This window comes from Rhipicephalus sanguineus, chromosome 2 (genome assembly GCF_013339695.2).
Source record: "Rhipicephalus sanguineus isolate Rsan-2018 chromosome 2, BIME_Rsan_1.4, whole genome shotgun sequence".
In the NCBI taxonomy this organism is placed as follows: domain Eukaryota; kingdom Metazoa; phylum Arthropoda; class Arachnida; order Ixodida; family Ixodidae; genus Rhipicephalus; species Rhipicephalus sanguineus.
The window spans coordinates 33,322,741-33,336,317 of record NC_051177.1 but is presented as its reverse complement, the minus strand read 5'-3'; the positions used below and the strand labels follow the sequence as shown (position 1 = coordinate 33,336,317).

Sequence of the window (13,577 nt, the reverse complement as noted above, 5' to 3'; positions counted from 1 at the left end):
ATGACCGACACAGTCAGCGCTCACACTATATATATATATATATATATATATATATATATATATATATATATATATATATATATATATATATATATATATATATATATATATATAAATATATATATATATATATATATATATATATATATATATATATATATATATATATATATATATATATATATATATATATATATATATATATATCAGCGATCTTTTCGCCGCAAAAGCGATCCATGCTGTGGCCTACGCGGCTCTGCAGCAACGCGCAGATCGTGGGTTGTTGGAACGCGGTGCGAGCTGGCACACCAAAGAATAAACGCAGGATTCCTCGATATGTCGGTCAAGAGCCACTTTTGCGGTCGTATTATTCAATTTCGGGCAAAGCTGAATGCAGCATGCGACAATTGTTAACAGAATGAATTTCCTTAAATATATTTATGTCATCTCTCAGGACTATATTTAAGAAAGTTCCACCATCCATCCATCGGCATATGGAAGGAAAGATGAATTACGAATGGCGAAATAAAGGTCATTAAAAAAAATCACAGCATATCCACGGAGTGAATGATGATGAGTGGGCGAAGCTGCGGAGGTTCATCGGTAAACCGTGAATCTTCCGTGAATTCTGCCCAGTACATCATCACCGACGTGAGATCGGGCGCGTTTATACTAAAGGTTCGATGAGAGTTATGACGACTTGCAGCTCACTTTAATTTTACATGTACGCTGTGAATTTTCATTGTTTAGAAAACCATTGCTTTAGAAAACATCTGGCGTCTTTCGTTAAGCAGCTGGCGTCTTTTCGTTTTGCTTTAGAAACATCTGGCGTTCTTTCGTTCTGCTTTTACAAAACATCTGGCGTCTTTCGTTGGTTTATTTCATCAATCAACGGCGTTTTGAACAAAATTTTTATTGTTTAATCACGCACAGGAGAAATCTCACCAGGCACTACCTTGGAGGTAAACAATGGCTGCTAATGGGAATGAGAGACAGAAGAAGTCGGCTTTTAGCTAACACTTACACTTCTACTTCTACTAACGTTTCCTACTGGAACATGCCAATGGCTGCTAATGGGGAACGAGAGACAGAAGAATTCGGCTTTTAGTTAACGCGCACGCTGCGAATTTTTTATTGTTCAACAACGCACAGGAAAAATCTCCAACCGGCACCACCTTGGAGGTCAAAGCGTAAGACTTGTTACGGACTACGACTACTACTACGAGGGACGAACGGGTGCCGCCTTAAGGAGCTTCGCCTCTAAAAATTGAGAAGAGGAGCGGGCCTAATACTGACCCTTGAGGGACCCTAATGTAGTTTGCCTTGTACCACTGGCGTAGACAGGAGGAGGGGGGGCACAAACTCCCGTCGAAAATTTTCAGTTTTGCATAGGGGTTCCCGCGAAAGCTCCTCAGTATCAAATAAAGCTAATTGTCTGTCTGTCTGTTGCATGTGTACATATACACGCATACATACAAAACGCAAGCACGAACATACATAAAGTATGGTTGAACCCTCCCCCCTCCCCGAAAAATATTTCTGGCTACGCTACTGCCTTGTACAAAAGAAGACGTTTGGCCATTTACTGCAACATTAACACGATATATCAAGAAAATAATAATAACTCCGGTACGGCAGATGGAACTCACTATCCATCTCAAAGGAGCTGTATAGTATCGCATTGGGGCCGTCAACCCCTCACGACAATAGTCAATAGGAGACGGGCATTGTGTCGTTTGAATAAACGCGTTTAACGCATTTGACGTAAGGAACATGTCTGTCGTCAGGAGCACAATTTCAGAATAGCATTTCTCCACAATTTAACAAAGCATTAGCTGTGTACGCATGCGTATGCATGTACAATTTTTGAGTTCACACGTTCCCAGAATTTGGCGCTATATTTGCATGATTTCTGTACGTGTGATTCGCGTACAAACTATGACCGCCTTCTACAGTCGAACCAGGCCCGTAGCCAGGTATTTTTTTTTTCGGGGGGGGCACTTGCTGAAAACTTTGACCATTTGAGAAAAACTCCTATTTTCATTATTTATTTTTGGTAAAAACACCTAATTCACCAAAATTTCGGGGGGGGGGGGGGCTTGAGTTCCCCCCTGGCTACGGGCCTGAGTCTAACTTTGGTTCAACAATAAATTATTTACCATTTAGTTAATTAATCTATGAATTAATATTCTGAAGTTCCCTACGCCGCGAACTACGCATTATTGCGGGCAGTGGCGTAAATCCAGTTAAATCACAAGGGGGGACACACATCTTGCCATGGTGGCCATATTGTTTTTATTTTTATTTATATAAAATTAAAACCATGCTTCAAAATAAAATTTAAAAAAAAAACGAGCATGGGTTCCCAGCTCATGTAATTGCATTGTTCCGTTGAGTCTTCTCGGAAAGCGGTCAAGCGGCAGTTGCGATTTCATTAGTCTCACACAACTGAAGTGTATTGAACACAGGCTTACACACACCACAAAATAAACAGGCATTAACAAAAAAAAAGTTTATTGCACTATACTTACAACTCAAGCAATACAAACATATATGGCGTTTGAAAGATAAATCTCAAGGAGGGACAATGCAAGAGGTGTCCCCCCCCCCCCCCCCAGCCTGAACACAAGGGGGTTATACATGCCAACGCTTTCGTTCGTGCGCTGGTTCCTGGACTGGAGAGCATTCTCTGCATGCCTTCTCTCGACGATCGGTGCTGGCATACGTAGCGACCAGATGTCGTCGAAACTCTTGCCAGGTCGGTATCACCGCTTCGTGGTTTTCATACCATCTCCTCGCTGCATCCTCCAACGCGAAGTACACGCGATTCAGTTTTCTTGCCTCGTCCCAGCCGTTGATGTTCGCCACCCGCTCGAAGTTTTCTAACCAGTCCTCCACATCTTCGTACGTATCACCGTGGGAGGGCTCAGGCATGCACGGTGGGGACACGATGAGTGGACAAGAAAGGAGCTTTTAGGGGCGAAGCTCCTTAAAGCGGCACCCGTTCGTCCCTCGTAGTGCATAACCAGTCGTAACGCTAGTACCAGATCTTGACCTCCAAGGTGGTGCCGGTGGGAGATTTCTCCTGTGCGTTGTTGAACAATAAAAAATTCGCAACGTGCGCGTTAACTGAAAGACGAATTCTTCTGTCTCTCATTCCCCATTAGCAGCCATTGGCATGTTCCAGTAGGAAACGTTAGTAGAAGTAGAAGTGTAAGTGTTAGCTAAAAGCCGACTTCTTCTGTCTCTCATTCCCATTAGCAGCCATTGTTTACCTCCAAGGTAGTGCCTGGTGAGATTTCTCCTGTGCATGATTAAACAATAAAAATTTTGTTCAAAACGACGTTGATTGATGAAATAAACCAACGAAATACGCCAGATGTTTTCTAAAAGCAAAACAAAATACGCCAGATGTTTTCTAAAAGCAAAACGAAAGAACGCCAGATGTTTCTAAAGCAAAACGAAAAGACGCCAGCTGCTTAACGAAAGACGCCAGATGTTTTCTAAAGCAATGGTTTTCTAAACAATGAAAATTCACAGCGTACATGTAAAATTAAAGTGAGCTGCAAGTCGTCATAACTCTCATCGAACCTTTAGTATAAACGCGCCCGATCTCACGTCGGTGATGATGTACCTGGCAGAATTCACGGAAGATTCACGGTTTACCGATGAACCTCCGCAGCTTCGCCCACTCATCATCATTCACTCCGTGGATATGCTGTGATTTTTTCACTGTCTCTCGTAATAGGATTTCATGCGCACTACGTGTACGACCTCCGCAGTGTTTTGCCGTTTTGAGCGCTCGTGTCCATCGGGGATGACTTGGTAGTTTAGGTCACTCAGTCGTCGGAGAACCTTATATGGACCAAAGTACCGACGGAGGAGCTTTTCTGAGAGCCCGCGGCGTCTTATTGGTTTCCATATCCACACTTTATCGCCTGGATGGTACTGAACTTCTCGGCGGCGCAGGTTGTAGTGGCTTGCGTCCTTGCGTTGCTGTTGAATTATTCGGTGTCGTGCCAACTGGCGTGCTTGTTCAGCTCTTTGTACAAAGTCGTCAACTTCAGATGGCTCGTAATTGTCGTTGTCTACTGGTAACATCGCGTCGAGTGTCGTAGTGACAGTGCGGCCGTAGACCAGCTGAAATGGAGGGACGCGCGGGTAGTCTCCTGTAGGGCCGTATTATAGGCGAAAGTTGCGTATGGCAGGATTTCGTCCCACGCCTTATGCTCAATGTCAACATACATCGATAGCATGTCAGCAATGGTTCGGTTTAGGCGTTCCGTCAACCCGTTCGTTTGTGGGCAGTATGCAGTGCTTTTTCTATGACTGGTATTAGTCATAATCATCAAGGACTGCATCAACGCAGATGTGAAGGCTGCTCCTCGATCGGTAATCACGACCATTGGGGCACCATGTCGAAGAACTATGTTTTGAACGAAAAACTTGTCAACTTCAGTTGCCGTTCCTCGCTCAAGGCAGCCGGTTTCAGCGTATACCGTGTCAAATAGTCCGTTGCGACGACGATCCACCTTTTCCCTGATGACGACATTGGAAACGGTCCGAGATGGTCCATTCCCACTTGTTTAAATGAAGTCTTGGGAGGGTCTATGGGCTGGAGAAGGCCTGCCATCTTGAGGGGTGGTGCTTTGCGCCTTTGACATTCGCGACATGTCTTCACGTAATGCCGCACAGACGCAAACAACTTGGGCCAGTAATATTTTTGGTGCATTCTGGCGAATGTTAGACTGACGCCCAAGTGGCCCGCCGACGGTTCATCGTGACAAGCTTCTAAGATTTCAGGCCTCATGGCTGACGGTACAACGAGTAGGAACTTCTCCTTGTGGTGCTCAAAGTTCCTCTTGTAGAGTGCATTAGCTCGGAGGCAGAATGAGGATAATCCTCTCTTAAATGCGCGTGGAACTTGGACGTCAAACCCTTCGAGATGCTTTATCAATTGGAGCAGTTCTGTGTCAGCCCGTTGATGCTCGGCAATTTATGAAGTTTCCATTACACAAAAGAATGGGAAGTCCTCTTCTTCTGAAGGAGTAGAGTCGAGTGGCGAGCGTGACAAGCAATCAGCATCGTTGTGTTTTCTGCCAGACCTATATACAACGGTAATGTCGTATTCTTGGAGCCTGAGGCTCCATCTCGCCAGTCGTCCCGACGGGTCTTTTAAGCTCAGCCAACAAAGTGAGGGGTGGTCGCCGGGGGCGTAGCCAAGGGGGGGGGGGTTCAAACCCTCCCGAAATTTTTCAATTTTGCTTGCGTATATATACACGCACACATACAAACGCACGCACGAACATACATGAAGTATGGTTGAACCTCCCCCCCCCCCCCCGAAAAAAATTTCTGGCTACGCCCCTGGTGGTCGCTGACGGCACGGAACGGCCTGCCGTAGAGGTATGGCCTGAATTTGCTGATCGCCCATATGACTGCCAAGCACTCTTTTTCTGTCGCGGAGTAATTTCTCTCAGGTTTTGAGAGGGTGCGGCTCGCATACGCTATCACTTTCTCTGCTCCCTTTTGCCACTGAACGAGGACCGCGCCGAGGCCAAGATTGCTTGCATCTGTATGGACTTCCGTGTCGGCGGTCTCGTCGAAGTGGGCGAGGATAGGCGGGGCTTGCAAACGTTGCTTCATTTCACTAAAGCCATTTCTTGCTCAGCATGCCAAACGAATGGTACCTCCTCTTTCGTGAGTCTTGTTAGAGGTTCGGCATTTTTTGAGAAATTTTCCACAAATCGCCTATAGTAAGAGCATAAACCCAAAAATCGACGCAGCTCTTCCTTGTCTCTTGGCTTTGCAAATCGTGCGACGGCCGCAGTCTTGTCGGGGTCCGGGCCAATACCTTCAGCTCTGATCACATGACCCAGGAATCGAAGCTTCTCAAATCCAAACTGGCACTTTTCCTGTTTAATCGTCAAGCCAGCGGACTCAATAGCCTGAAGTACTAAACGTAGTCTCTCTATGTGCTGGTCAAACGTTGCCGAAAAGACCACTACGTCGTCCAGGTAGACTAAACAAGACTGCCATTTGAGGCCCGAGAGGACACTGTCCATCATGCGCTGGAATGTCGCTGGCGCACAACAGAGGCCGAATGGGAGTGCTTTAAACTCATACAGGCCGTCCGGGGTTACGAAAGCAGTCTTTTCACGCTCTCTTCCATCCCCTTCAATTTGCCAATACCCGCTTTTTAAATCCAATGAAGAAAAATATCTTGCATTCCGGAGCCGATACAATGTATCATCGATTCGAGGCAAGGGGTATACATCCCGCTTGGTCACGCTGTTCAGTTTGCGGTAGTCGACACAGAATCTCAACGTATTGTCATTCGACTAAAACGCGTTCTTGGGCTAGTTGGTGCATGGTCTGACAAAAATTTGGAGGCACAAAGGATTGGCACCAGTCCTGTCATTTCTTGTCCTTGTTCCTTTGTGCCTCCAAATTTTTATTGTCCTTCTTCCTCACAAGAATTACCGGCGATGCCCATGGGCTTTTGGATGGCTGAATGACATCGTCCTCCAACATCTCTTGCACTTGACCCTTTATGATCTCTCGTTCTTTCGGCGATACTCGATACGGGTGTTGGTATACTGGCCTTGTTGTTTCGTCTGTTATTATTCTATGCTTAACAATCTGGGTGCGCCGAACTTTTGACGTGGTGGAGAAACATCCTGCAAAATCTCTTATCAGGTCTTGTATGATTTTCTTCTCGGCTGGCGACAGATTTTGGCTGATTGCAACTGTTCCTCCGACATCATGCACAGTTTCTGAGGCAGGTGGTCCTGACGGCAGGCTACTTAAATCTGTCACAGCTGCAAAATTGTTTAGAAAGGCAATGGCAGTGTTCTTTGCAACATGCTGAATTTCATTTCCGAAATTCGTGAGCAATACATTGGCACACCCACCACGTAACTGAATAATGCCCCGATCGAGCTATGCAAATGCCTTTCTTCAGCAGCAATTCGACGTTGGCATCCGCTATGACTTCATAGTCGACGAATGCGTCATTCCTTACGCCAACCAGCACGCTGCATCGTGGTGGCACCGTTACGTCATCGTCGATAACACGCAATGCAGGACACTCCGGCTCCTTCGAGTCTATGGCCAGCTTCGTCGAGAAAGAAACGCTAGAATTCTGCAGGTTGATTTTAGCACCGTTCGCCAACAGAAAATCCATCCCGAGTATTACGTCCCTCGAGCGTTCTGGAAGTACGACGAAATCAGCGACGTAAATAGAACCTTGAATTCCAATTCCTGCGGTACATCTTCCCAGAGGTGTAATGAGATGGCCCCCAGCCGTACGTATTTGTGATCCACTCCAAGGCGTCAAAACTTTCTTTAAGTCCTTTGCGATAGCATAGCTTACGACTGAATAATCGGCACCTGTGTCGACTAAAACGTTCAATTCACACCCATCTACGGTTACGCGCAAGTCCGAAGAAATTTTTTCTTTACTTATCTTAGTCGTCGTATTCTGCTCGCCGCTGCTGCGCTGGGGCATTGACGGAGGATCTTCGCTTTGTCGGACATCAGCGGCCTTGCCTCCCCAGGTCGCTGGCTTCAGTTTTCCTGACGGGGACTCATTGAACGGCGCCTTGTTGCGCTTGCAGTTGGTGAACTTGAACGCCGAGGGCTTGGCGATCGATAACGAGCAGGCGCTGGTGACCTTGGCTCGTGCTGGAAACTAGCAGCTGGAAATTGATGCCTTGACAAGTAGTCCTCGATTTCGACGGGTCTTTCACCATTACGGTGGCATGGCGCATTTACAGAAAACCCGCGGAGACTGACTCTTCGATATGGGCACATTCTGTAAAGGTGTCCAGCTTCTCCGCAATGAAAACAAAGCGGCGTCCTGTCGGGTGTGCGCCACACGTCGCTTTTTCGTGGCCTCAAATCTTCTAGAAAAGGTGAGCCGCTCGAAGCCGATGGACGGCCACCGGGGGCTGCAAACGAAGCACTGTGCACGACGGGTTGGCGCAAAGCATCGGCGTACGTTGGTACTCGACGTTCCTGCAATGGCTGTTCGAGTCGAACAGGTTGCGCCTCGGGTTCCGCTTGCAGAATGGCGTGACGAACTTCATCCCGAATAACAGTGGCAAGAGGTGAGACTGTCGGCGTAACCTGTGGGTGCAGAAGCTTTCGAAGCTCTTCCTTTACAATGGATCGTACCATTTCCCTCAGCGCTTTGCTGTTGCTGCCCATGCTTGTCGAAAGGACATCTGTAGCTACTACTGGCATCACGGTTGTAGTGACGGGAGCGCTGCTGCAATGCGCGCTCTATGGTCGTGGCTTCGCTGCGGAACTCAGCAACGGTCCGTGGTGGGTTGCGAACAAACCCTACGAATAAGTCCTGTTTGACTCCTCGCATCAGGTGACGCAGTTTTTTCTCTTCGGTCATGTTCGGATCGGCGCGTCCGAAAAGGCGGGACATATTCTCGATATACATGCCAACGCTTTCGTTCGTGCGCTGGTTCCTGGACTGGAGAGCATTCTCTGCCTTCTCTCGACGATCGGTGCTGGCATACGTAGCGACCAGATGTCGTCGAAACTCTTGCCAGGTCGGTATCACCGCTTCGTGGTTTTCATACCGTCTCCTCGCTGCATCCTCCAACGCGAAGTACACGCGATTCAGTTTTCTTGCCTCGTCCCAGCCGTTGATGTTCGCCACCCGCTCGAAGTTTTCTAACCAGTCCTCCACATCTTCGTACGTATCACCGTGGGAGGGCTCAGGCATGCACGGTGGGGACACGATGAGTTCGGATGTCACCGGGCTGGCCATCGTTCTTTCGTTGGCAGTGGACGATGCCTGTGTTGCCGGAGCAGTAGGGAGCGGTCCAAATTCAGGTGGGTCTCCTCGGAGGCGGCGGCTTGCACGCTGGTGTACTGGAGTCAGTCCGCCAGGTTCCAATCGCTGAGGGTCAGGGCTCCGCTCTCTTGCACCCAGGGGACTTCCAATCATACCCCGCACCTCCACCAGAACGCGTATATTGAAGAGGGGAAACACAAACACTCGTTTATTGTAGGCGATCTTGTGCCCAGATAACTAGGTGCAAAATCAGGGGGTCCGCTATAGCGTGCCACACATAAAAAGTGTCCGTTCGACGAACGCCCTTCTTCTTCTGGCCCGCAGGTGAACCCACAGTCTCGTGACCGTGCGCGAGAGGCATGCGTTGCGCGGCCACATGAAGCACGAGCAGGCGCGAGACATTGCGGACGCTGGCTTCTTGGTAGAGAAAACTTATTGTCGGCAGTCTCTGCGGCAATACATCCCACGACTCTCCTAAAGAGAGTCAATGTGACTCTCTAAAGGGAGTTATGCATGTGAGAGTCACATGTGTAGCAAAAAAAAAGTGTGAAATGATACCTTTTTTTTTTCTTAGAGTGAGTCTTCAAGTATATCCCTAATGGGGAAATTGACCGCATCCCAAGTAAGAGGGCATACAGATGTCAAAGTTAACAAAAGTATACACATATGAAGTAAACGCTCAGGTTTGAACTTCCAAAACCACGATATGGTTACGAGGCAAGCAGTTGTGGCGCTATCTCGATTAATTCTGATCACCTGAGGTTCGTTAACGGGCACTGGAATCTACATGGTCGTTACTGCATTTCGGCCCGATCAAAATTCGGCCTATATATAATATGACCAGGAATCGAACCCGCATACCAGCCCTTTGTAGATAAATATAATATGAATCAGAGGCTGGGTCAGAGCTAGTTGGTACATTGACATTATGAAACCGGTAAGCGCACAAAGACGGGAACAAGAAGACGACACACAGAGCACTGTGTGTCGTCTTCTTGTTCCCGTCTTTGTACGGTTTCATAAATATAATCTCTCAGCCACCTAACGTCATTTATATTGCGTCGAGTGTGTACCTACGTCCCCTCCTCTCTCCCCATCTCCAGCGACTCTCGATCATTCCTTTCCTGAATAAATGAGCTTATCATTTAAAGCACAGAAATAAAAGGAATTTACATAGAACAAGAAAAGTTGAAAATAGGTATTAATTAAGACCACTAAACATAAACGCGTCCAAACATCCATTTTGCGACGAGAAGAAAACACACACACACACACACACACACACACACACACACACACACACACACACATATATATATATATATATATATACCCTTTCTCGCATATTTTTTCCCTCGATTGTCCTCCTTTCTACGCGTGGCTGCGTTTGTTTTTGTTTTAATGCGGATAATTATGCTTACAAACATGCACCAACTACAGTACCAGAAGATGTCCCCCTGTTTTCTTCCACGAGAATGTGCGTGAGAATGCCTAACAGGCGCAGTATCAAGTAGTATAAATATTCATAAATATTCAAAGTCGATATTACAAGTAATAAGTATCATCACTAATAAACGCCATCATATGTCACCGACCGAGTACCGTTCGATAAAATAACGTGTCTTCTTTTATTACGGCGACTATAATGTTTTCGTTCCTAAATGTGTATATTTTCTTGTACTGTAACAGTTCAGACCACCAAATAAGCATTTGCCCTGGTGCATTATGCATGCTAGTCGGATAATGAATCTCTAAGCGTCCGAAGTGGTAGAGCGCAACTAGGCTGCCACATTCTATTTCGTTATCGCGCGTGGCTTCGTTAAAGAGGCGGAATTCGCCTCAGATGTCCGACGACCGCAATAATGCATCCCGCATAACATCTGTCCACCAGCGTTTGCTGATGTCACGCATGTACGTTGGATATCGGATTTGTTATTAGCTTTCCAGGTGAACCTTGGCGGTCAATATTGCTGTGTTTTACAAGGGAAGGCAACCGCGACAGAACGCAAGGCCCTCGCCTGTTTCGAAACCGAAACTCACTTCGGTGGCGCCCGCTCCCGACTTGCCGAACCGGTTACCGGCAGCGCCATCGCGGGAAACACTAGCGGGAGCTACGTCGGCAGTTTAGAAACTTTTTAACTTTGTTGCTTGCGGGACGGCATACCTAAAACAAAGGGGATCTGGCTCGGCTGTGCCGCTGCTCGCCGCGCGCGGTGACAGGACGTTAACCTAAGCTCTATAAATTCTTATTACTGCAATCGAACAACTGCCGCTAGCGTCCAACCAACTTTCAGCGCCGAACCTCCCAACTCTGCTCGGGACGTTGCCTCCGAAGGAAAGAAAAAAAAACATGCACCGCACTTGACGTAAGTGAGAGTCCTAACTTTTCGATGTGTAACCGGCTCCCTGGTTTGAGAAGGACGACTGATTCTGTGCTCTGTGATATTTTTTTACTGTGCGATCGGCTAGGCTAGCGTTGTTGCGTGATACTTCGCAGCTTCGAGTCGATTGTAGGAAGTAGTGGCGAGTTATTTTGAAACTAGGCTCCACTGACAGGGCAGCGATCTGCCGCGACGAGAAAAAGTTGGCGAGCGACTTTCTTTTCGCTTTGTCTGCTTGGATCGCCCGAAAGAATTTGCGTGTTATGTCTCCTTCTCATTAAGAGTGAACACTGCTCCGTGTTCCGAACGCTCATCGACGTTTTATGAGGTATTTGACGTGCTGCCGAGTGGCGCTCTTTCTGGCCTCTCTGCTGTGTCATGACGCCCTGGCCGTTGACACCAGCCATTTCTTTGTTTTTGTTTTTAATGTCGCTGCTTGATGTCTCGGTGTGCGCGCGTTCATAAAATGTGAGGGTCGATAGTTGAACGTTTTTTGCTCTCGATCTATTGCCGCATGTGTTCTTTATTCCCTCTTGTCGCTATTTCCTACGCTTGGTAAGCTGCCTGCGCTTCACGCTTGTCTGGTGTTAAGATTCGATGCTTTTTCGCGTGAACGCCCAGTTATGAATGCATTTGGGCAGCATATTTGTTACGGTTGTCTAATTCCAGAAGCTTGATATTGACTCATCACTATATAATTCGTTAGAAGTGCATATCCGAGCGTCAGAAGTATTGGGAAGTGTGGCCGATCGGGGTTGTCGGTCCCTGCGTTCATCGCACATACGAAGTTTCTTTCTCCTTGTTTACTTTGTGCATAGTACGTCGTAATTTTGAATTGTTACGGGCCACACTATGTACTAAGCGCACTTTGCTTTCCAGGAATGTTATCGTCACCGGGTAAAGGAACTTGCTGTGATTGGAAAGTCCCCGTTCGTTTAGCTAAGCGTAGGGTCTGCAGATGCCGTTGTAATCTTATCGCCCTAGTGAAGCACAGTTTAGTGCACCCACATGACCAGTTCAGCATGGCGATCTACTGGTAACCTTTTCTCGTGGTGTGTACAGAAGGTCAAACTTGGGGTGCGTAGATAATACTTACATCGTCTTGGGAGAAAGTGATTTTTCACTGTTGCATTTGAAACCTGCTGCCGTGTTTAAGTAGCGTTAAGGTTGTGGCATGCTTTTATTTAGAGTCTAATATGAGTCTGCTGGCTTTATGGTCATTTCTTTTCTTGCCAGTAGGCAGCCTTTTTATTTGTTCTGATCCGTGCTCTCTGGCAGTTTAATTCTTTCTGTAGGAGTCGAATTATTTCTTAGATGTTCAGGAAGATGAGCAGGCGCACACTAAAGCCGTACGGTTCAATCACATTTCTTCATGTTTTGTTTTTTACCCTTGTGTCACAGGGATTCTTCCGAAGGAGCATCCAAAAGCAAATTGAATACCGGTGCCTACGGGATGGCAAGTGCCTGGTGATTCGGTTAAATCGTAACCGCTGCCAGTACTGCCGCTTCAAGAAATGCTTGGCAGTGGGCATGTCTAGAGACTGTGAGTATTTGTTTGTTTCTCTCATTCTCCCTGATGTGTGTACACATTTTCCTAGCCTCTCTGAGCAAGTTCAACAGTTCAGTTAAAGACGTCCTTGTTTATCTTAATTGACACAAAGGAACACACTGAAGAGAGATACTAAATTAGCTTAGACTGACAAAGTATTCTTTCAAAGCTCTATATTAACTGATTTACAACCCAACAGCTGGAGTAGCATACCAGGCGAATAATGATACTAACGTCTTCATCTTATCCAACTTTATATCACACTGCCTTGTACTTCATCCACTGCTAAAAAGAGTGCACCTCTGAGCTTTCAATATAAATTGTCTCTTTTCACTGGGAACTGCGTTTAGGTTCACTTACAATTGGCCATGCTGTGTCGCACATATTTCTTTTAAAGTAAGATCCAAAAATACCATTCAAAGAAAAATATCAATGTTGCTAGTACCCATTCCTCTTCGTGTTCTGATGTGTTCCGATACTTTGGGAATGTAACAATGAGAGGGCAAAAAGAAAAACAAAATGTGCTGAAGGAATCCATGCCCTAGACTTCGGCAGCGTGCGTTCAATGCTTGTTGATTGCTTACCAACCGCAGTAATTGTTACATCCAAAAGTAAGCAAAGACTCGAACATTTGGGAAAACAACGCTAACAAATAGAGGAACAGAAACACACAATCGACACTATGGTCTGTGCCCATCTATGTGTTTCTGTTCCTCTTGTTTTTTAGCACTGCCTTCCCAAATATGCGATCATGAAGCAATGTGCCCAAACCAAAGTTCTGCAAAAGGCTCAACTTGTGAAACTGATGAGAAACCTCCCGTGTAAAAGTGGT

At 46.5% G+C, this 13,577-nt stretch overlaps 1 protein-coding gene across 2 annotated transcripts in view; it reads left to right on the top strand.

Moving 5' to 3' along the window:
- The window catches only part of LOC119382682 (ecdysone-induced protein 78C), a 141,333-nt gene that overhangs the window by 86,885 nt on the left and 40,871 nt on the right, over positions 1-13,577 (top strand). For both annotated transcript variants that reach the window (XM_049412290.1, XM_037650484.2), the window contains exon 3: positions 12,598-12,739. In XM_049412290.1, coding sequence (XP_049268247.1) covers positions 12,598-12,739 — 142 coding nt within the window. The remainder of the gene's footprint in view (positions 1-12,597; positions 12,740-13,577) is intronic.